At 41.3% G+C, this 22,496-nt stretch overlaps 1 protein-coding gene across 4 annotated transcripts in view; it reads left to right on the forward strand.

Moving 5' to 3' along the window:
- SH3KBP1 (SH3 domain containing kinase binding protein 1) overlaps positions 1 to 22,496 on the forward strand; it is a 140,710-nt gene that overhangs the window by 18,044 nt on the left and 100,170 nt on the right. For 3 of the 4 annotated variants that reach the window (XM_081859100.1, XM_081859099.1, XM_081859101.1), the window contains exon 2: positions 5,360 to 5,517. In XM_081859100.1, coding sequence (XP_081715226.1) covers positions 5,360 to 5,517 — 158 coding nt within the window. The remainder of the gene's footprint in view (positions 1 to 5,359; positions 5,518 to 22,496) is intronic. The other variant, XM_081859102.1, reaches the window with a different exon arrangement.

Here is a 22,496-nt window from a genome sequence, read left to right on the forward strand (position 1 = left end):
CTAGGCTCTGTGGTATAGACCACAGCGCCACCCACGTCCCTGAGCTAACTGTACCAATGGTCTAACTCGGCATAAGGCAGCTTCCTATATCATTCTATTAACACCTGTAGTTGGGTACTATAGATTCACCCATAAAGCTTTCCTTAGTAAACAACAACAACAATGCTCATAGATGTGGACATCTTATGCTGAGTGGTCATTTGGGAAGTCTAGGATGTTTTGCAGGCAAGGAAGCCTGTGTGTGTGAAGAGCCCTGCTCTGCTGCTTACCACATTTTGACTATCTCATCACCTCATATAGTTAAGTTTAAAAGAAAAGACCAATCCGCCATCCCTAAAAGAAATTTCTTCTATGTTCTCTCCCTCACCCTTATGAAAAAAGCAGGAAAACAATGCCTGAAACAGAATAATGGAAAAAGGGCCAGGATTTGGCACAGCACTCGCTTAAACTAAGTATGGTTAATGTTAATCAGTTTCTGATGGCATAGCAAACTTTGGTTAACTATAAAAGGGGAAACAAAAGTCTCCAAACCACTCCTTCTGTGTAGCCGTTAAGTTGCACACAATCGGTGCCTTTGACAAAGGTATCTTACTGTCTCTAAATATCAGTCTAAAATCTTTGTTCCAGGCTTCTTGACAGTGGATTCATTATGGTTACAGCAGCATTGGAAATAATTGATTTTAATGCCACCTTACGGGTGTTTTCTTTGCTGTTCCGATTTCACTGTTAAAGAATGTCCTTAACAACCGATTGTGTTGGCATGGGAACAAACTTTCACCTTATGATCAAAAATCACGTGTACTGCTTTGGTACAGATTACTTTGGAGGGAATACCTAAGGAGATGTTCACTATGTCATATTCACAATAGTTCCAGGGAACTCAGTGGACTTAAGACTAAATCAAAGCGTTGCTTTCAAAGGCTCTTCAAGTATGCCTTTGTCGAACACAATCCTATGACCTACAGGAGTCACTGAATGATTTGCGTTTGACTTTAATTGGAGCTCTGAGACTTTTAACATTTGTCACAGCTCTTTTATTAATGTGGAAATACTGCAAATATGTACAGACTAAGGGTTTCACTGTTGGAATTCTGTATGTCTGTGCAGATTTGAGGTAATAATAATAATAATAATAATAATAATAATAATAATTTTTTATTTATACCCCGCCCTCCCCAGCCAAGGCCAGGCTCAGAGCGGCTTACAAACAATAATAAAAACAAGAAGAATGATTACAACTTAAAAACAAAAATAAAATACAACATTAAAATAATGGAACATTAAAATATTAAAATGTAGCCTCATCGCAGGAGGAGAAGGAAAAGAAGAAGAAAAAAGAGAGGGAGGGAGGGAATCAAATTGGCTCCAAGCCAAAGGCCAGGCGGAACAACTCTGTCTTACAGGCCCTGCGGAAAGAAATCAGATCCTGCAGGGCCCTGGTCTCATGAGGCAGAGCGTTCCACCAGGCCGGAGCCAGAGTTGAAAAGGCCCTGGCTCTGGTTGAAGCCAATCTAACTTCCTTAGGGCCCGGGACCACTAGGGTGTTGCTATTTATGGACCTTGAGGCTCTCCGTGGGGCATACCGGGAGAGGCGGTCCCGTAGGTACGAGGGTCCTAGGCCGTGAAGGGCTTTAAAGGTCAAAAGCAGCACCTTAAATCTGACCCTGTACTTCACCGGGAGCCAGTGCAGCTTGAAAAGCACTGGGTGAATATGCTCCCATGGCAGAGATCCCGTGAGGAGCCTCGCTGCAGCATTCTGTACCCGCTGGAGTTTCTGGGACAGCTTCAAGGGCAGCCCCACATAGAGCGAATTACAGTAGTCAAGCCTGGAGATGACCGTCGCATGGATCACTGTGGCCAAGTCGGGGCGGGAAAGGTAAGGGACCAACTGCTTGATGCGGCGAAGGTGGAAAAATGTTGCCTTGGCTGTTGCTGTAACAGTGAGAGAGGCTATTAAGTGGCATACTTAATAAGATGAAATGGCCTATAGTGTCCAGGAGTGTTTATCCTCCTGGATGCTTGATATATAACTCTCTGTTTCTAAACAACTGCCAATAACATGTTAATTGTTTACTCTGGGACTATCAGGAGCAAACTCGTTTAAGATACATTGTTGTTGTTGTTGTTGTTGATAATCTTATTTATGAATTGCTTCCTGTGAAGCATCCTGAAGCGATGTACAATATCATGACATTTATAAAACAAAGCCCTTGGGTATAATTTTTTTTTTTAATTACAAATACAAAATCAATTTAAAACAGCAAATAATAACTTCACCCATCTGGCTGGGCTGCTCCAGTCAGCTGAATTCAAATTCAAGACAGATACCAACTGGGACAAGGATTTTAGAAAGCTTGTTGAAAGAGGAACATATTTAGCAGATGCTGAACAGACAGTAGAGTCTGTCTGATAGGTAATGGGAGGACGTTCTAAAGGTTAGGTGGCATCACACTCAATGCCCAATTCTGACATAGTGTGGAATGGCCCTCCTGGTATTCGCAGGATGCCCTCTCCTTCAGAACGGAGTGATTGGTTGGGTATGTAGGAGATTATCTTTTAGGTATTCTGGTCATAGTTGTCAACCGTCTCTTATTTGGTGGGAAACTACCTTATCCCAGCGCCATGTCCTGCTGCTGTCCCTTATTGATGATGCCCCTTAAATTTCCTGGGTTTCAAAGGAAGCAGCTCCTCTCCCTCCCTCCCTGCCGGCCAGGGAGGAGGGAGGCTCCAACTGTGTTGCTTGGCTGCCTGGCCCACCCCCCTCCGGCCTCCTCTCACCAGCCTCGGCTCCCGGGAGCCCCTCCCCGCCAGGACTGGCGGGAGCCTCGGGCCCTTTCGCCGCCATCCTCCTCGTGGCCGCCAAACTGATCATCTCTGTCTGGGGCCTCCCCTCTGCCCATTTCCGCCGCCGCTGCTCCCACTAGGCCGTACTGCAGCTGCGCCGTTGAAGGACCCGGATGAGATGGGCAGCCTGGTGTGGCCTATGAATTGCTGAGGAGCCTTGAGAGGAGAGCGAGGGCAACCATAGAGAAAGCAGTTCAGAGAGAGGAGGAGGAGGAGGAGGAGGTGGAGGAGGCGCGGGCAGGTGTTCCAAGGGCTAACCGTAGAGGGGGAAAGCGGAGGAAGGACCGCAAGTGCTTCTCCCATAGATTTGTAGTGGTAGACTAGCATAGATAGTCTGATCTGCGGGTTTACTTCGGGCGCTATTCCCCCCCCCCCACACCTCTCTTCCTCCCGCCCCCTGATGGAACTGAGAGCTGCAGATGGAGCATGAGAGAAAAGATACAGAACTGCAGCAGCATCTTCATAGCTTGGACTTCGTTTTGCGTGAAAAGTGGTTGCTGCTTGTAGTTATTTAATTGTAGTGTTTCATTAGCTGTTGTCTTGAGCAGCAACCTCTGGAAACGAAGGGCTAAAAACCGGCGCTGCTCTCCAAAATTATCTGGTCCCTTTTAACTGTGTATTTTAGCTGGTTGACTAAAATCCCTTATTTTGGCTGCTGATCCCTTATTTTCGAGGCTGCTGGTCCCTTATTTTCAAATCTGTAAGTTGACAGCTATGATTCTGGTCCCAAGCTGTATAGGGCTTTGTACACCAGTACCAGCACGTTGACAGTAGTCTCATTGCTATTTAGCATCCTATGAAATGCTTTCAAGAATCAGTGGTCCCCTTCTCATGTTTGGGGGGTATAGATTGCTGCAATATATAGGTGTAGCCATCTAATGTTTTATCCTCTTATTAACTGTATTGGTCAACATTACCCTGACTGTCTCAGCTGCTTGTTTCCCTGACAACCCCAGCACACACTTACGGCACAGGCAGAAATGATATGCATTGAAAGCTGATGCTTGCTGGTATTTCTTTACTTGCTCCTTTCAACCTCTTAAGTTGTAAATATGCTGAAGGAATGTGTCCTGGGGATGTTTCTACTCTGAAAGAGTCTGGGATTTCTAAATGCAGCTGTTTGGGATTCTGACAGCCTGGCTGCTTCAACAGGATAGTACTACTGGGATGGTTATTTACCAGGATGTTTGTATCAATGGTGACAACAACTAAGAATTGCACCTGTGGGGAAAACGCCACTCCAAACAGCATACAAACAATACTCCAAATCTCATTCTGGAACATGGAAGCATTTTCATTACTTCTTAAATATTCAATTGACTACCCATGGTCTGATGCTGAAAAACATAGAATACGCCACTACTGTGATTGCCAAAGGTTTGGTCTTTCCATTTTGTGTTAGAAAAAAAATATTAACAGAGGTATATAAAGAAAGAAACGAGTGACAGGAAAACCAGTTCCATGCAAAGCAAAATGTGATTGCAGTATGGTCTAAGCCAGGCATGGCCAAACTTGGCCCTCTAGCTGTTTTGGGACTACAACTCCCATCATCCCTAGCTAACAGGACCAGTGGTCAGAGATGATGGGAATTATAGTCCCAAAATAGCTGGAGGGCCAAGTTTGGCAATGCCTGGTTTGAGCTAAAATAAGGGAAACTGTTGAGATCCGTGATTGAGGGACTATACCAATCTTGTTTTATTGTGGCTATAGTATTTATCAGCCACTGTGAGGGCATAAAATGTTTTTAAATTTATTTTTTTTAATTAGTGAGCATATGATCTGGTATATTTTTTACCTGCCTGCTTTAGTGGTACCTCGGATTACATATGCTTCAGGTTACATATGCTTCAGGTTACAGACTCCTCTAACCCAGAAATAGTACCTCGGGTTAAGAACTTTGCTTCAGGATGAGAACAGAAATCGTGCTCCAGTGGCGTGGCAGCAGCGGGAGGCCCCATTAGCTAAAGTGGTGCTTCAGGTTAAGAACAGTTTCAGATTAAGGACGGACCTCCGGAACGAATTAAGTATGTAACTAGAGGTACCACTGTAATGTTATCCGCTGTAGATCAGTGGTTAACATATATGAAATATTTCTGAGATACTCTGGTAACTGACTCTTGATTTGGGTCCTGTTTTGTTTAGATCTCTAATGTTCTAAGTATACTTTAACACTTTTCTATAACTTGATAAGCTTTACTTAGATTAAATTGTATGCATGTATAAATTGTATGCATTCTATTAATGATAGCTGATTACACCCAGGATTTTTTTAAATGAGATCTCTATCTCTCTCTGATATATATAGTTGATCATTACATTTAGTTTTGGTTCCTAAATTTATTTTTCAAGCTGTTAGCTCATTAAATGCTGCTGGTGAAATTGCTGCACATTTTAAAATTGTGGTTCATTAAATCTGCAGAGCTACAAAAATATATTTGCTGAGTTTTCTTAAATTGTGTTTTTGGGCGTTTTTGTTTAAATTCTGTAACATATGGCTCTGTTTTTCCCTTTCCAGTGGAGGCGATAGTGGAGTTTGACTACAAGGCTCAGCATGATGATGAGCTGACAATCGCTGTCGGTGACATAATCACCAATATCAGGAAAGAGGATGGAGGTTGGTGGGAAGGACAGCTTAAAGGCAGAAGAGGTTTGTTCCCTGACAACTTTGTAAGAGTGAGTACAAAGTGAAAACTGTTACTGTTCTTGTGTTGCTGGCTTGTATTCTCTTCTTTCAATGCAGGTTTGCTATCTTGGTGATGTGTATGCGTGTATCTCCAAAATACTTTTGACGTTTATACAAGACCAGTTGTCATAAAAGACAATTCAAAGGGTCATAGTAGATGTTAAAGGCAGATGGGAACGACATTCCTACCGTCCATTTCCACTGGCTCGTCCCCATTCTCACTCCAGAATTGCACACCTCCAGCTATTTTTGAAGAAACAATAAGCCCCTTGAGTGAGTTTGTGTTGGATTTTGAGCAGAAAAAAATGTCTGTAGGAAAGGGAATAAGCACCGAGTAGCAGCCTCCCCAGGCTGTTTCTATTTCCGCCCCTTAAGGGTAAGGAGGTTATATGCATCTGTACATAACAACTAATTTGGCCCTTACCCATGGTGAAATATGTTCAGTCCAACCAAAATGAAAGTAAGGGCAGCTGGGGAAACTGTTGAATAATTGAAAGGGGAAAGGCCTGCTTGGGATGGGGTTATGCTGTTCCTAAAATATCTTGTTTACAGCTTGGAGGTACCCAGCTTTATTCCTGAATTTTCAGGTGACAGCTGTGATCCAGTTTCAGTGGTGTGCCAGGTGCAGCCGTGCCTGAGAGCTAGAAACCTGACCACTCTCTTTCATGACAACCTTTATGTTGGAGTGTTGCAGTGCACTTTTTCTGAGTTTGTCTGTGAAAATGGTTTGGAAGCTGCAGTTGGTAAAAGATACCACTGTGTGACTTAGCTTGGAATTTAAGTCTGAATGGTCATGGTATACTGGTATTGAAAAATTACATTGGTAACCACTGTGTTTTCTGGACCCAGTTCAGTCCTAGGCTCCGGATACCTCTGTAAGGTATAAAATCATTCAGAGAGACCCGGTTCTTAAAGGTAAAGGGACCACTGACCATTAGGTCCAGTCATGGCCAACTCTGGGGTTGTGACGCTTATCTCACTTTATTGGCCGAGGGAGCCGGTGTACAGCTTCCGGGTCATGTGGCCAGCATGACTAAGCCGCTTCTGGCGAACTAGAGCAGTGCACGGAAATGCCGTTTGTCTTCCCGCCGGAGTAGTACCTATTTATCTACTTGCACTTTGACGTGCTTTCGAACTGCTAGGTTGGCAGGAGCAGGGACTGAGCAACGGGAGCTCACCCCATTGTGGGGATTCAAACTGCCGACCTTCTGATCAGCAAGTCCTAGGCTCTGTGGTTTAACCCACAGCGCCACCCGGTTCTTAGTTCCAACTTAGTCCGAGGCCAGATTTGTTTCTTCAAGAAGCAGGGCCCTAGAAGCTGCATCAGGGCTTTCAAATGCCTTTTCACCAGCTGCCTGTTTAGATCCCTCTTGTTTTGCTTATTTGTGAAACATCACCTTACCCCGCTTTTCAGCTTGTTTTCAGCGGATTAATTTACATAGATTGTGCTTTAATTTTAATCCTGTTTTAATTACCATGTTGTGCACTGCTCTCTAAGTATTCATTGAAAAGCAATACAGAGATTCTGTAAACCGAATAAATACAGAACGATGCTGCATCATGACTGTTTTCACTGGTTTTAACATTGTGTTTCTTATATTGCAAGATGACTTGCAAACAAATAGTGTTAGATCAGTGTTGAAAGGAGAAATGGCATCTAAATGGGCTTGGAAGGTTCGCAGTAAATCTGAGAAGACCAAGCAAATTGGCCCAGTTCATTAATAAGTGCAAGTACTTTTGTTGCCTTAGAAATGGCACAGGCATCTAGCCTGTCTGAAGCTATTTGTACTTGCTGTGTTCTTTCTACTCATTTTCTCCACTGATAACTACAATAAGAAACAGGATAGGAGGCAGAGAGGCTGGCTATTTTAACTTGAATCTGAATGTGGGTTACTATTTGTTAGCAATGCAGTTTGAAATTCTAGGAAAGGAGTAACTTAGTGTTTGGAGACATGTGCATAACCTGATGACTGACAGCTGAAAGTGTAGACAAAGTCCATTGAATTGCATTTTATTGAGGTCATGTGAAAGTACTTCGGTGGCTCATGCAAAAATGCAAGCCACTGCTTGATAGGTGCACTCATCAAGTAACGAACACATATGTGTACCTGATCGAAGAATAGCTGCATCGGAAATGGAGAGCGCTGTGTAGATAAACAATTTTGGGAACACTTAAGTGGAACCGCTGTTTATAAATTCAGTAAAAAAAAAATTTCTTAAAAAGTAACATGCAGCAGTTAGTTTGTGAGTTCTTTGCAATTACGTTTGCAATATGTGGACTTGAACAGCTTTGGAGTAACTGGTAGCATATTAAATGTTTCCTGTGTATGCTAGCACCGAAGTCATGCTGCCTTTTATTCTTCCAAATACTGCTCCAAAATGCTTTATATGGAGGATTGAAAGTATATCTGAAATTCTGGAATGTGTTCTGTGAGAATCCCACTAGAAAAGCATCCCGCTTATGTTCCAGGTACTTTTGACTATAACTTCCATGAGCACGGTGCTGGCTGGACCTGATGAGTATTCTAGTGCAAAACACAACAAAAGGCATTGGGTTGGTGAGGGCTGCCTTAAAGACTGGGGAGGGGGCATGGCTTTCTGGAGGGCTGCAGCAAATGGTAAATACTTCAAGAACTTCATAGAAGCAAGAGATCAGCATAGTCTCCATGATGATTTTGCAAGGCACTTTGAGGACAACGTTGCCTGCCTCCATGCAGACTTGAGTGGTTCAACATTGTATCAGTGGAAGTATATAATGCACTATGCTGTCCTTTGTGGGACCCATTTCCTTTGTTGATGCCTGGGGATATGAAGAAGATGCTTGCTGCTGTGCAGCCTACTATATGTTTTCTCGGCCCATGACCATCCTGACTGCTTCAAGCATTGCTGTCAACCTTCCCTTTTTTGGCGGGAAATTCCCTTATTCCAGTGCCGTTTCCCGCTGCTATCCCGGATTGTTAGATATCCCATAGACTGTCCTGGGGATGGGTTATGCTGCTGATCCCTTATTTTCGAGGCTCCTGATCCCTTATTTTCAAATCTGAAAGTTGACAGCTATGGCTTCATGGTGTGGTGATCACTTCGTTGTGTGATGTGTGTTCCCTGCTGCCTTGATTGTCCTGGATCTCTGTGGCTTGTGAAATTGTTGCATTTTTGTTTTCTGTTGTGTGGGGAAACTTTATTTAAACTGGCTTAGAGATTTTTTAAATTTTAAGGTGTCAGTAATCTTTTAGCAAATAAATATATAAGAATTCCACATACCGGTGGCTAGAAACCTTTGCATTTACCAAACTGAAGATTGAGTTTTGTTGGCAGATTTAAAAAGGAAGAGTAATGGAAACAGCACGGATACATGTATGCACATAATACTAGATTCTAATCTAGCTCTGAGTGACTGAAAACAGATGTAGGCTATTTAATTTTCCAACTTTCTCTTTTAGGATTTACTTGTTTGTTGTTAAGATGGTGTAGTGGTACTGGGGGATTAACGTGGGGGGGGGACACTACTAAGTTAGCCATAATTCAGCTGCATAGCAATGATTGTACAGGAAGATACTGAATTATGCTATTGAAAATGGTCTCTTTTGGATGCTCTGCTCTGTAGATAACCGTCTTGTGAACTAACACTAAGGAAATAGTAGCTTCTGCATTTTATTCTTATGTCTTTAATTTGAATATTGACAAGCCAAAAAGTGAAAATGTGGTAAGGAAGAAAGCTCAGAACTGAGTGGTCAGGCCTACATTTCTAAAATATCCTTGAGAGAATTTCCAGTAGACAAAAGAGGAAGAAGTAAGCTTTTGAAATGTACATGGGGAGAGAATTAAGTTTATCAGATAGTTGCCCTTTAATAAGCTTGTGCTGAATAAGCAAATAAAAGTTTTGTAATATTTTGTACATGTTGGGGTACAGTAGTTTGTTTTTGTTACAAAGATAATAATAATAATAATAATAATAATAATAATAATAATAATAATAATAATAATTTTATTTATACCCCGCCCTCCCCAGCCAAGGCCGGGCTCAGGGCGGCTAACAAGCAATAATAAAAACAAGTTTAATTATTACAACTTAAAACAAAATTAAAATACAACATTAAAATATTGACACATTAAAATATTAAAATGCCTCATTAAAATGCCTCATCGCAGGAGGAGAAGGAAAAGAAAAAAGAAAGAGAGGGAGGGAGGGAATCAAACTGGCTCCAAGCCAAAGGCCAGACGGAACAACTCTGTCTTACAGGCCCTGCGGAAAGAAATCAGATCCTGCAGGGCCCTGGTCTCATGAGGCAGAGCGTTCCACCAGGCCGGAGCCAGAGTTGAAAAGGCCCTGGCTCTGGTTGAAGCTAATCTAACTTCCTTAGGGCCCGAGACCACTATTGCTATTTATGGATCTTGAGGCTCTCCGTGGGGCATACTGGGAGAGGTGGTCCCGTAGGTACGAGGGTCCTAGGCCATGAAGGGCTTTAAAGGTCAAAAGCAGCACCTTAAATCTGACCCCTTGAAAAGCACTGGGTGAATATGCTCCCATGGCAGAGATCCCATGAGGAGCCTCGCTGCAGCATTCTGCACCCGCTGGAGTTTCTGGGACAGCTTCAAGGGCAGCCCCGCATAGAGCGAATTACAGTAGTCAAGTCTGGAGGTGACTATCGCATGGATCACTGTGGCCAGGTTGGGGTGGGAAAGGTAAGGGACCAATTGATAGAAGAAGTTGCACTTCTCATTCAAGTGTTTTTCCGCTCTAACAATTGTATTTGACTATGCAGCTGCAGAGATGGGAAGATTTTGCTGATAGTAAATGCGGAGAAATATAAAGCAGGAAACTGAGGTGACAAACCAGTACTTGTTGATTTTAATTTGCGTTTGCATATGTATCTGATACGATCGTGGATAGCTGGTAAAATGTATGCTCCATCAGTGACCTTATTTCTCTCTGAATGTTCTCTCACCTTCAAACAGCCTGCAGAGTTAGGGTGACAGCCTCACCAGATGCACCTTCTGAGCTACCAAATGAATGTGCTGCAGGATCTCAGCTGCTTCTGCTGGTTGATGCACAATACTGGCAACATTTTTGCCGATGTGGCTGCAGGTGGTTAGTGTGCTGTGAATCATGGCAATAGTACCTATAATCATGTCAGTTTCTTGGTAGTAGTGGCAGATGTCTAAATAAACCATTGAACTTCCATTTAAACCCACTGCAAAAGTTAGCAAAACTGAAAGGTATTTAGTTAGGTTTCCTTGCCAGTAGACTAAATGAGTGGAGCTGAGCAGCTGCATCTCTTTTGGTCAAGAAAGCAAGAGAGACCTCTTTTCCCATAAAGCTTTTCTGTTGTGTACAGTGATACACACGCCAAAATTACCAGAGGGATTCATGAAATGCACATAGAATTAAAGACTTTAATTGTAGGTGGTCCTTTCTAATTGCATAGTTATTACCACACACAAATATAGAGCTTCTTAACAGTGGGTTGGCTGACACTTGCCATTTCATCCTGTTTGATACTAGTGTAGCAAACCTGTTATTGTAAAGCATAGTATTCACTCTTTTTCTCAACAAATGCACACCTTGAGAGTTGGTGCCTTGTCCTTTTGCAAGTTAATATCAGTAATGGCTCTTCTCTGAGGTTGTCTGTAATTGGAAAGAAAGTGCAAGCATCCAGATTTCTCCACAGTTCAGTTGGGTGGGTAGCATAAAAAGAGATTAAACATCAGTTAGCCATTGTGACTAAGGCAGGGTATAATACTGGCTCCTGCTGTAGGTGAAATAAGTTGCATCTCTTCCCTTTATGATTAATTTGAAAGGTCTCTGAAGTGTGTTCAGCTATCAGTTGTTGTAAACAAAAATCTGCCCTTTCCCCCCTTATGGGGTATCCAAGAGCCCATATAGAGTCCTTACATAGGTTCCCTATTGGTAGGAGAAAATAACAGAGGCCAGCCAGAGAATATTGAGAAGCAAAGTAGCTAGTAAGCCTGATCTTTATTGATCTGTTGCAACAGGGTCCTCACTCACCACACGCAGGAGGGAGGAGGAACCCACAACAAATGTGTGCCTGCCCTTATATAGACATTTTAAATTCCCTGCCCTGGAGCTCAAGACCACCCCTCCATACATCATACATACATCTCAGAAGGGGTGTAACCTAAGACCACCCCCCAGATACATCACAGAAAAGGCGGTCTACAGCAGAAATCTGAGTGCATTGTTTATCTCGTCTGACAGGTTACCTGCTTAATGGTCACTTGATTGGATACCCTGGGGAGCCTGGCCAGTCTTTTGTAGTGATAAATACTTAGTTCCTGAGCCAGGTCACAGGCTCACACCCTTTTCATATCTTAAATGTGCGCTTAAGACAGGATTTGTGAAGGAAAAGACAATGGGGAGGCTTTTCCATTTTCCTTTGATCTTGCATAGAAAACATTTGGTCGGTTTAGGAATCAAAAATGGTTTCAGGTCTTCCTGTGCTGATCTATGTACCTGCTTGGTTGGTACACTTATGAATGTTTAACATATATCTAAGACCTCAAAATTCCTATCACACAGTAATATTTGGCTTTTTGGAATTTGGAAATTACAATGTGAGATCTCGATCCAAGAAGCTGCTCTTAAAAAGGGTATAGTGAAGCCTGGTGGGCTGGAAGACAGACTGAGAAGACACTTAAATGTAATATGCCTGAAAGTATAAAACAAATCTAACATTCTTTCAGGGTAATGCACTGCAGGTGTTGTCCTCACTTTTATTTACACCTACACAGTCATAAAAACTAATAGCTCCGCAGTCTTCAAATGCAATTGCTTGGGAGTAAACTCTATTGAACACACTGGAACTTCTTTCTGAGTGTTCCACTGTTGGTGAGTTATATTAAGTGGGCTGGGTGCTGATGAAAGTTCTGAATGTCACACTATGACTAGGAAGAGAAAATGTTTCTGATTATTGCCCTTAAATCCTCTTATGGTTTGCATTATTCTTTCCACAGGAGTGTGTGTGTATCTATATCTCTATCTCTATCTCTATCTCTATCTCTATCTCTATCTCTATCTCTATCTCTAACTATATATCTATATAATGTTTATATATAACCATTTTTCTTTCTTTGATGTGATGTCAATGTGTATAAATAGGAAACGGAAGAGAGTGAGTGTAAAGCAGATAAGTGGTCAATATTGTTTACATCGTATAGAAAGAAGCATTTAAATTTTGCTGAATTTCAGCTTAAGCCCTAATGGAATAAAAAAACCAGCTTTGTCATTGTCTAAAGATTGATTGAATGGCAATGCAACAATGTATTGATAATAACTTGGGACTGACAATAAATACTTTATTTCCCTTAGCTTAAATGCACTTAAATATTATTTAGTCTGTTTCAGTAATGCCATTAGATAAAAGTTTTAGAATCTGGTTGGAAGCTCAGTTTGGTTTTTTATGTTTTGATTCTGTTTTTTTGGACGCACAATTTACATATGCAGTTCTCTTGGGATTTGGGAGATGTGGGAAAAGGAAGGGCAGATACTTCCCTTTTGATCCATTCTATTCTTGGCTTTCTCCATTGAGGCAAAATATGCATTTCCTTGGGGCTTGTTGGTTTTATCTTTGCCTTTGGTTGGAATGCTGCCGGAATGCATTTTGCAATGCATTTCAAAAAGAAAAAAGAAAAGAAAAGAATTTGTTGCTTTCTTTATTTTAGACCTGCCCTACCCCGAAGGGCCAACATTTATCTACAAAGTGACTACAACCACACATCACCTCCACAAAGCAGGGTTCAGCTTCCCCAGGGCAAAACACATTTATTTCTTTATTTAGGACATTGTCTAGATTTTATTCAGTGAGTTCCTCTTTAGGCTACTGCTTCTACAAGTAAAGAGGTGCCACAGTTTCTGCCTGTGGTTCTGCTCAGATATGCAGCAAGTTCTTTGCTACAGAGAGAATTCCGACCTGTTATGAAATAGTTGTATAGACTAGCTGCACATGTGGCATGTCTCAGAAAACTGTATGAAAATTTATCTGCACAGTTGAGCCAAGTATGTTGTCACACAGGAAGTGTAGTTTCAGGACTGAGTCAGATTGTTCAGCAGTATTGCTGAAAAACATTTGGACAGTGTGGTCGTAATTTAGCTCAGCTATATGTAGTTTGTACTTTGGGAAGCAATATGTCTGCTCTGTTTACAGAAATCAATGTAGTCTTGGTAGCTAAAACAGTTTTTGTGCTTGTATAAGATATCCCTGATAAAAGAACAGGCTGAGGAAGTGGTGACACTCGAGATCTCTTGTGATGCAGAGGCCATGTTGAGGCAGTTGTCTATCACAAACCATGGTTTGTGAGGTTGCAGATGAGGGCCCTGGCTGTGTGCTTTTACTTCCTTCTCTATTTCATCTGCCAACTTTGCCAATGCCAATGCCATGTAAACCAAAGAGGGCTGGGATTACATGTGAGCCATGTTTTCAGCTTGTCTGACAAGCAGAAGAGACATCAGTTGCAAACGTGAATGCTTAAGAGGATCATATCTGAAGAACAGGGGTATCTTCAGCCCAGTAAATGAGAAACGTTTATGCCACTCCGGAAAAAGTTGTAGTTGTCTCAGTTTCAAAAAAGAATATGCAACAATAACAGTGGTGCTAGCCCATACAACGTGTGGAAATATACTTTAATCATCTGATTAATTTACAAACTGGGTAGTGCTTGGGAATATCATTACATTTGCTGGTTGTAGTTTTAATCCCAGAATATTATTCTGCCCATCAATAGTTAAAATAACTTGCATTAAAAGGGACAATAATCATAATGTTTTCCCATAAAAGTTATTTCATTCATTACTGTTTTAATTGATGGTGGTGGTTATTATGTATAAGATTAATTCCAAAATTGTTTCTCTCCCCCCCCCCCATGCTTATTCATTCACTAGACATCAGGGATGGGGTGGAAAACTCAACACACCTCAGACTGGAAAATCAGTTTTGCTTTCACACCCCTACATGCAAAGCAAGGTCACATTTTTATTTGAGCTCTGGAATATTTTAATACTACCAAGTATCTGGTGCATCATTACATAAAAATGTCCACACTGTAGTCATGTGACAAATTGTGTCAGATTTGAGCACACGTTGAAGATGAATTAAATGCATGTGTTCTAAATTTGGGTAAAGGTAAAATAAATAAATAAATAAATAAATAAATAAATAAATAAATAACGATTTTATCTAAATGGCAGCGATCTCTAATAGTTGTGTTTGAATTGTTTATTGTTTTTAAGTAATACACTCCACTGTATCCACTGAGGACATCACTGCACAGGAGTTCCTTTTTATTAATGAAAGAAAGGCCCAGATGAATGAAAATGCTGCGACCTTTAGTGTTTGAAGCATCTAACTGTGACTGTGGGCTTACAGCCATCTTGTCATCACACTCTGCTCTTTAAATCATCAGCTGCATTGTAGCACTGCACTAATTGCTCATAAGAGAATGAAGAGCCTCTTTTATAGAGATCGTCATTGGTCATTGAGAGCCCAGCTGGTACCCTCCTTCTCGTTTATAAAAGACAGCTATGTGCTCCATAGCTCTTTCAGTCTTCTACATCGACTAGTGCCTGGCATTTCTACTATAATCTTACTGTTCCAAAAGTTTATGGAATACTCCTTTCTGTGTGATTTAGGGTCTCTCCCCCCCCCCCTTTTCTGAGAATGTTCTTTTTTTGGTGGCTATCCAGCTATCAGAATGTCATGTGTCAAACACCAACAGGTACCAGGCTCTTTTTTTGCTGTCACCTAACAGGAAAAACAAAACATGCCAGCTTCTTAAGAGTTGCTTGTTTAATGGTTGTCTTGTAATGCTAGCTCTGTTTTCTCTTTTATTTTGTCTGAACCTTTCATTTTAATTTCTTCAATGATGTCTCAAGCGCTTTATTGGAAAAGGCACACCTTGTGGTAGTGGAGCCCTGAATGAGCACCCCTCAGTATAAACTATGTGCATACAGTTTATATTTTACAGTCTCTAATGCTAATGATTATTAACTTTTATAAGACCCTTTCTACTGTAACAAAAGCCTCAAATAGTTTCCATAGGAACAAGGTCATAATTGAAAGAAAAACATTTGATTGAAAGAACCGGAATGATAGACATAAAAATTATAATCCTTGCAGAGCTTTAGATGCCTCTTTAGAATGATTAGAATAATTTGGCTGCCAAGTTGATCAAATTCAAAAGACTAAGCTTCTCCTTTTGTCATTTATGTAAAGCTGTGCAAATAGAACTTCTTCTTTTACTGAATGAGGCCTTTCTAAGTTGGGGTGTCTGCTCTATTTCTTTTCCCCATTGGAGTAAGTCATCCTTTTTTTTTCTCTGGGACCAAAACCTTTCTAATGTGTATTGGTTTGAAAGGAATGTTATAATGTGGCCCTATTAAAGCAATTCATTTGTGCTGTGTTATCCAACCAGCAGCTCTCTCCTTTAATCTTGGGTATGTTTAAATATTTACAACCCCAAATCTCTTTCAGATAATTCTCTTTAACAATAATGTCAGAAGTATATACTCCCCAGGCCAAGAGTGCTTTCTATGTATAATTTGTTGGACAAACATGTGAACACTTAAACTAGGAATGTGTCAGGCAGACTAAAATAAAAATAGACCTTCAATTCAGATTCCATTAGCCCATGGTACATATATAGCAAACTCCTTCCACCCTCATGTACCTCTGATAACTCTGATTAAGGTTTTTTTTAATAAACAGAAAACATTAATCTAATGAATTAGATATTGGCATGAACTAGGAAGAAACTACATTTTAAAGTTTATTCTGAACACACACACACACACACACACATATATATATATATCTTTTGTCATCGCTTTATAGCCGGAAGTACTGTGTTTTCCTGAGTACATGATTATCAGGCAGGCTCTGTTGCTGCTTGTTGCAGAAACAACTTGTTGGCTTCCACATTGTCACTGTAAAGATGTGGAAGGAAATGCATATCTTTCTGCCAACATATAGTAGCAGATGTTGAAGAAACTGTACTGTTCTAGTGAGGAAATGAATAAAGTTGAAAGGAAGGGAGAATGAATGTGCTGTTGCTGTGTGTGTCGAAATACTGTTATTTAAATATTGGTTGGTTATTTTGTGGTAGTGGTGGTGGGAATGTTCTTCAGCCCTGTCTGCATATTGCTGACATTAACTATCCATGGACTAGGTGAGAGGTCAAATGCAGCCCTCCAATCGTCTTGTACCTGGCCCTTGGGACTCTCCCCAGGTCACGTCCCTCACCAGCCTTACTTCATATGCTCCTTGATTGTTTTTGCCTGGCTGGAATGTGTTTGTGAACTTTGGTAATGCATTTTGGTTGCCTGGGTGGAAGAGAGAGACGTGTCTATGTAGAGAAACCAACCTACCATACAAAGGTAAATGTGCATTGGTTGCTTTGCCCAGTTTTGCCTCTGTCTCTGTCCACCCCAGCATGTAGCTCCCAGAAGGTTGCCCAGGTGGGAAAGGTAGCCCATGGTCTGGAAAAGGTTTCCCACCCTGGGACTAGCTAGAATAAGGCTAGCAAGTGCGGCAGTAGCTCTATGCAGTGTGATTCATGACTAGCTGTATTGCAGGATCTGCTGCTGTGATCCCATGCTCACATTTCTTCATCTGCAGATGAACACTGTTCTCAATAACTATGCTGTCATTTCAGCATCTTCACTGGCTCAACTCTCACCCAAGGGCGTGTTTTTGTTGAGAATCAGGTTGTGGTGGAGGCTGTAGTATGGTTTAATTACGTTACACATATTTACACCTGAGTTTAGATGAAAGGGACGCAGGTGGCGCTGTGGGTTAAACCACAGAGCCTAGGACTTGCTGATCAGAAGGTCGGCGGTTCGAATCCCCGCGACGGGGTGAGCTCCCATTTCTCGGTCCCTGCTCCTGCCAACCTAGCAGTTTGAAAGCATGTCAAAGTGCAAGTAGATAAATAGGTACTGCTCCAGCGGGAAGGTAAACGGCGTTTCCATGCACTGCTCTGGTTTGCCAGAAGCAGCTTAGTCATGCTGGCCACATGACCTGGAAGCTGTATGCCGGCTCCCTCGGCCAATAAAGCGAGATGAGCGCCGCAAACCCAGAGTCGGTCACGACTGGACCTAATGGTCAGGGGTCCCTTTAGCTTTACCTTAGATGAAAGGGGCTGCAGATCTTAAACCATTGTCATCTCAAGAGCAGCTTGCTCTTCATAGCAGCCCAGCATTGCAGACGGAGCTATCCTAAGCACCATCCCTTTGCTCCTGCTTCCCAGCTAGTTCTAATGGCTGCTGCCGCATTTTCCCTGTGACAACATACTCAGAAACTTGGCAGTTTCCCCATTGCCTTCCAAACTACCCAGCCAGTTGCTGGCTGGCACACAGGCTTAGTTAAGCTGATCGCTTCTCTCCCTGTCTCTTGTTAGCTTAATCGCTTCCTGATGGCCCCCCTGACAAGTGGCTTCCTGGTCCCAGAGAATGGGTCTCACCTATATTTTAACACTTTGCTAATTCCAAGGTCTGGCTACAAGCATTTATTAAATTGGAGAACTTTTGGGGATTTGTCGTCGTCCCCCCCCCCCAACTTATAACAATAGCACTAACAATAGGTTAGTTTAAATTTTTAAATGGCTTAAATTCATCATTGCAGTTGGATTTATCACACTTTGGTATATAATCTGATTCAAGCGCTGAAAACTAGTATGCTGTAGAAAGACACACACACACACACAAATAAAAATGAGAGTATAGCAAGTCGTGAATGGTGGCAATGCTGTCACAGGTGCTTGTCTGCTGCAACTTGATATAGGATTCTCAGTTCTTTTTGAATCACAAAGAAAACACTCAAGAGTTCTTAAATACCTTTCTTCTATGTATCTTGAGTCCAATAAATGTGTTTCATTAATATACTTTTGAAAAGCACCTAGTCTTGCTGGCTGCTGACTATCATGAAGTATTTGCTACAATTGCGAGTAAGCTTTTATCTGAAACGGAGCCAGAAACATAACCGATTGACCTAAAAACCCCATCTTTTGTTTGAAACGCCTTCATTCATATCAGTACAATGCTTAGCACAAGAACCAGAAGGAAACTAACACTTCCCCCTTGAAGTGATTCTCATCCCCTGAGAACCAAACTTGAGTTCAGTGGGGGCAGATAAGGGAGATTTTTATGGTTTCCCCTTATTAAAATGCTTAGTCCAAAGCCTAATAAAGATTTTCAATTCATACACATTCTGAATAATGTTCTTCCAGTCCACTTTTGCATCACCTTCTTCTCCCACATAGATGCTTCCCCTCCCCCCCCCAATAATTACGTTGTCCAAAAGTGTGAACCATGGTTTACACTTGCCTGCAAACCAGAAGCAAATCCTGATGTGCCAGGCAGTAAGTACGAACCATAGCTTACCTGTTTGTATGAAGCAGCAATTTGTGGTTTTCTTAAAAAAAAACAAAAAAACAGAACTGGAAATAAAATAGCCACTCATGATTGGAAGGTCAACAAGGGAGCACATGTTCCAAAAGCAGATCCGGGCTTGTACTCTTAACATTCTGGACTGCTGGGTCTGGACTTATGGGGACAAAGGTCCCTCTGCCTCTCCACCTTAGTCGAGGAGGAGGCCTGGTCATAATTCCAAGCCATGGTTTACTACTTAGATAGCTACACAGTCCCATAATCTATACTTGAGTAAACATGGACCCTCTGGAAAAGTTAAAGTGCATCTCACACTGCTTTCACTTAAGCAATTGCAGCTTTGAGACACTGCCAGAGCTCTCTCACCGCGTTCCCAAAGCTGGATAACTGAAGCGACTTGCTTACTAGGCTCTGGGAAGGTTATGGGAAGGCCCTACGAAGCTCTTACGACCTTTCCAGAACCCAGTAAGCAGCCCTCCACCTTGGGGGAGGGCAGTTCTGGCAGTTCCTGGCTTTAGGCAGTTTTGCATTTATGTGTGGCCCCCGGAATCAAATTCCCGAGTAGCATGCAAGTTACTTGTATATGCAAATTGGCAATGAATAACACTTAATACACTGATTAACATGAAGTTTTTGACATGCAATAGCACTTTTTGGCCTTTTTCGTTTCTGCTTTGTGGAGCAGTTGTGGACCTGCAGACACATTTGGAATACTGGAGAGCAAAGATTTATGAAGAGGGAGAGTGGGAAGATTCTGGTATTTTTCCATTGTGCAGTGACTTCTGCTTGATACGCCACTGTGTTCCCAGCAAGCAGGACTTTTGCTCCTTTATTGAAAGCATAGCGACATCTGAGTTTAAACACATGTTGCACCATATCATTAAGGAAATGTTCCACAAGCATTTTCCCATACGATAACTACAAAGTATATGGTAAGATGGGAAAATATAGTTATTATGAATTGCCTATGGATGAAAATGATTACAAACAAACAAAGGTAAGGATGATGTGGTAATAGATAACATCACTGTTTTTCTGTTTTGCAGAAAATGTAAGTGTATAAATGTAAAAGATTGCCAGCACTTTGGCATTAGTTTATGATTCTATATACACAATCTAGTATTCCTCTAACCTTATTTATATATATAAATGTTTTGGGTAGACCGCAGAGCAAGTATGGGTTGACTTCAGTCTTATACAAGCTGCTTCTTGATGTTTTCACCTGGAACCCCCACAATGAATTGCTACAATCTAAATTTGCAAAGCAAGAATGCCTACTAAGAGACCGGACAGTTAAAGCTACTACAGTTAAATCTACTACTAAGAGTCCTACAGTTAAAGCTAGTATTAAGTGACCTCCAGTTCTGTTCTCAGGAAGGCAAAAGTAGCTTAACGGAATGGACCAGAGCTTTCCAAACTATGTGTCATGACACATTAGTGTGTCAGCTGCAGTGTGTAGGTGTGTCGCGTGAATGTTCCCCACGCTTCTCCCGGGGCTGGAAAGGGGTTAGTTTAACCTCTGGTTTGCTAGTAAAACTGAATTACTGTGTTGCAAAATGATGCATGTCTAAAAAATGTGTCACCAACATGAAAAGTTTGGAAAGCTCTGGAATAGACTGTAGCCCTCCAAGTCCAGCAGGTGCTAGGTAGTACAGTGCAAAGCCAAAAACCTTTTGTCCATCTCAAGACTAAACATCAGTCAGATGCAGTTGCTGAAAGTTGCCCTATGTTTTATTATGGACTTTTTTTGGGGGGGGGGGTGGATATTACATAAGATTGCAATAGGGAATGGGGAGGCCACAAAGCTCTGCTACATATGCAGAAAATTGCTGTTTGGCATGTAGGATCCTGCTTGATGTGATATCAGGTAATTCTAAAATATGCGGTTTTGATTGTGAACTTTCTTTGTTTGCACCTTAATTTTGTGAACTTTCTTTTCAGAATCAAAATAAAAAAATTCATTCCAGTAGCACCTTAGAAGAGTAATTTCTGTAAGATTTACATACAACATAGGGTAGAAACATAATGCAGGCTGAGATTTGTGGAAAGCAGTAGGAAGGGATTTCTGAATTGGGATAAGCTGAAAGTCTAAGACAGTGAAAGTTGTTAATTTTACCTTTGATCAATGAGCAGACAGAATTCTGACCTGCACTTTAAAACCCAATTAAGCGATCTGCATATCATTGCAAATACTGATAAGTTGTTGGGGCTCTTTTCTGTGGGGAAAACTACTTTAAAGTTGCCTTTACGTAAGTCGCATTGTGCCTGTGCTCTGTAGTGACAGTATAATCTTCTGTTTAATATGGATTTTCATAACAAATGTAGCAGTCTAGGGTACAACTGTGTATGCTGGCTCAGTCTGGACAGCATGAGACACTTACTCTCAGAGTCGTGTGTTCGAGCCCCACGTTGGGCAAAAAGTTTCCTGCATTACAGGCAGTTGGACTATATGACTTTTGTGGTACCTCCCAATTCTATGTTTATGCATTGCTTCTGAGGAGTCTGAAGTGCACAACTATGCAGTAGTTTGTCTCCAGACCTATGTTTAGACTAGCTAGTAAACACTAAACCAGATATCCTTTAATTAAATCCTTCCTTCCTTTCACATCTCCAACAGAATCCACAATTAATTTCATATGGTTAATATAACCATACAGCTTTTACCCAAGTGATATGGTACATGTAATGTTCTAAGCTGATCCAGTCATTCTACACAAATAAAGCAAAGTTGGGCCACATGTCTTTAGCAGGAAAGCACTAGATTTCAGAATGTTGTTGCTTGTTTCTCTCTCTCTACAAGTTTCTACAGGGCGGAAATGAGTTCAGAAAACACTGCATCTTGTGCTGCTTGTTAAATTGTTTTGGAGAAACATAGCGAATGAAGCATGTTAATTGGCAAGGACATCTGAATTGGGAAGGTGGGCACTTACATCTTTGGGTTGAGTTTATTGAGTACTTATCAAACCAACTGAATAAGGTTTAGATTTTGGCTTTAAAATAATTGACTCTTATTTATATAAATTTACATTCTGATACTTGAAATCTCAGATTCCCAGAATTTAGTGGCTAGTTTTGATACATTAGGCATTTTGTAAGATGAAGAATGTGTTGAAACACCTGAACAAACAAAATATTGGAACGAATTCTTAAGCCTACTCTTAAGCTGTTGTTTATGGGGTGAAAAGCCAGTGGAGTGATAGTATCCTGCAGAATTTGCAGCCAGCATTATATCAAGGGTTTCCTCTGCCCACACTTCCAGTTATGTGTGTATTTACCATTGTCTGCTTTGTGTGTCTGACTGCTGTCATGCCACAAAGGATAAATACCGTATATCCTCATGTGGCTCATGCCACAAAGGATTTATGTATTGACCTAAAATTTTTCATAAAACTACTGTTGAGGAGGAAAGTAATAGAATCCCCTTGTTTGAAAATTCTGTTTTGTTCCTTTTCATTTTTCCCTGTTTTAAAGTTTTCCCCATTGTTTTTCCACATTGTGTCCTTAACCTCACCCTGCCTGTTTATAGCTCTGGTTGAAGCTTTGCTGATGGGAGATGTAATTGTTTTCTACCTT

The sequence above is a fragment of the Podarcis erhardii genome, assembly GCF_964252035.2.
Source record: "Podarcis erhardii genome assembly, chromosome: 4".
In the NCBI taxonomy this organism is placed as follows: Eukaryota; Metazoa; Chordata; class Lepidosauria; order Squamata; family Lacertidae; genus Podarcis; species Podarcis erhardii.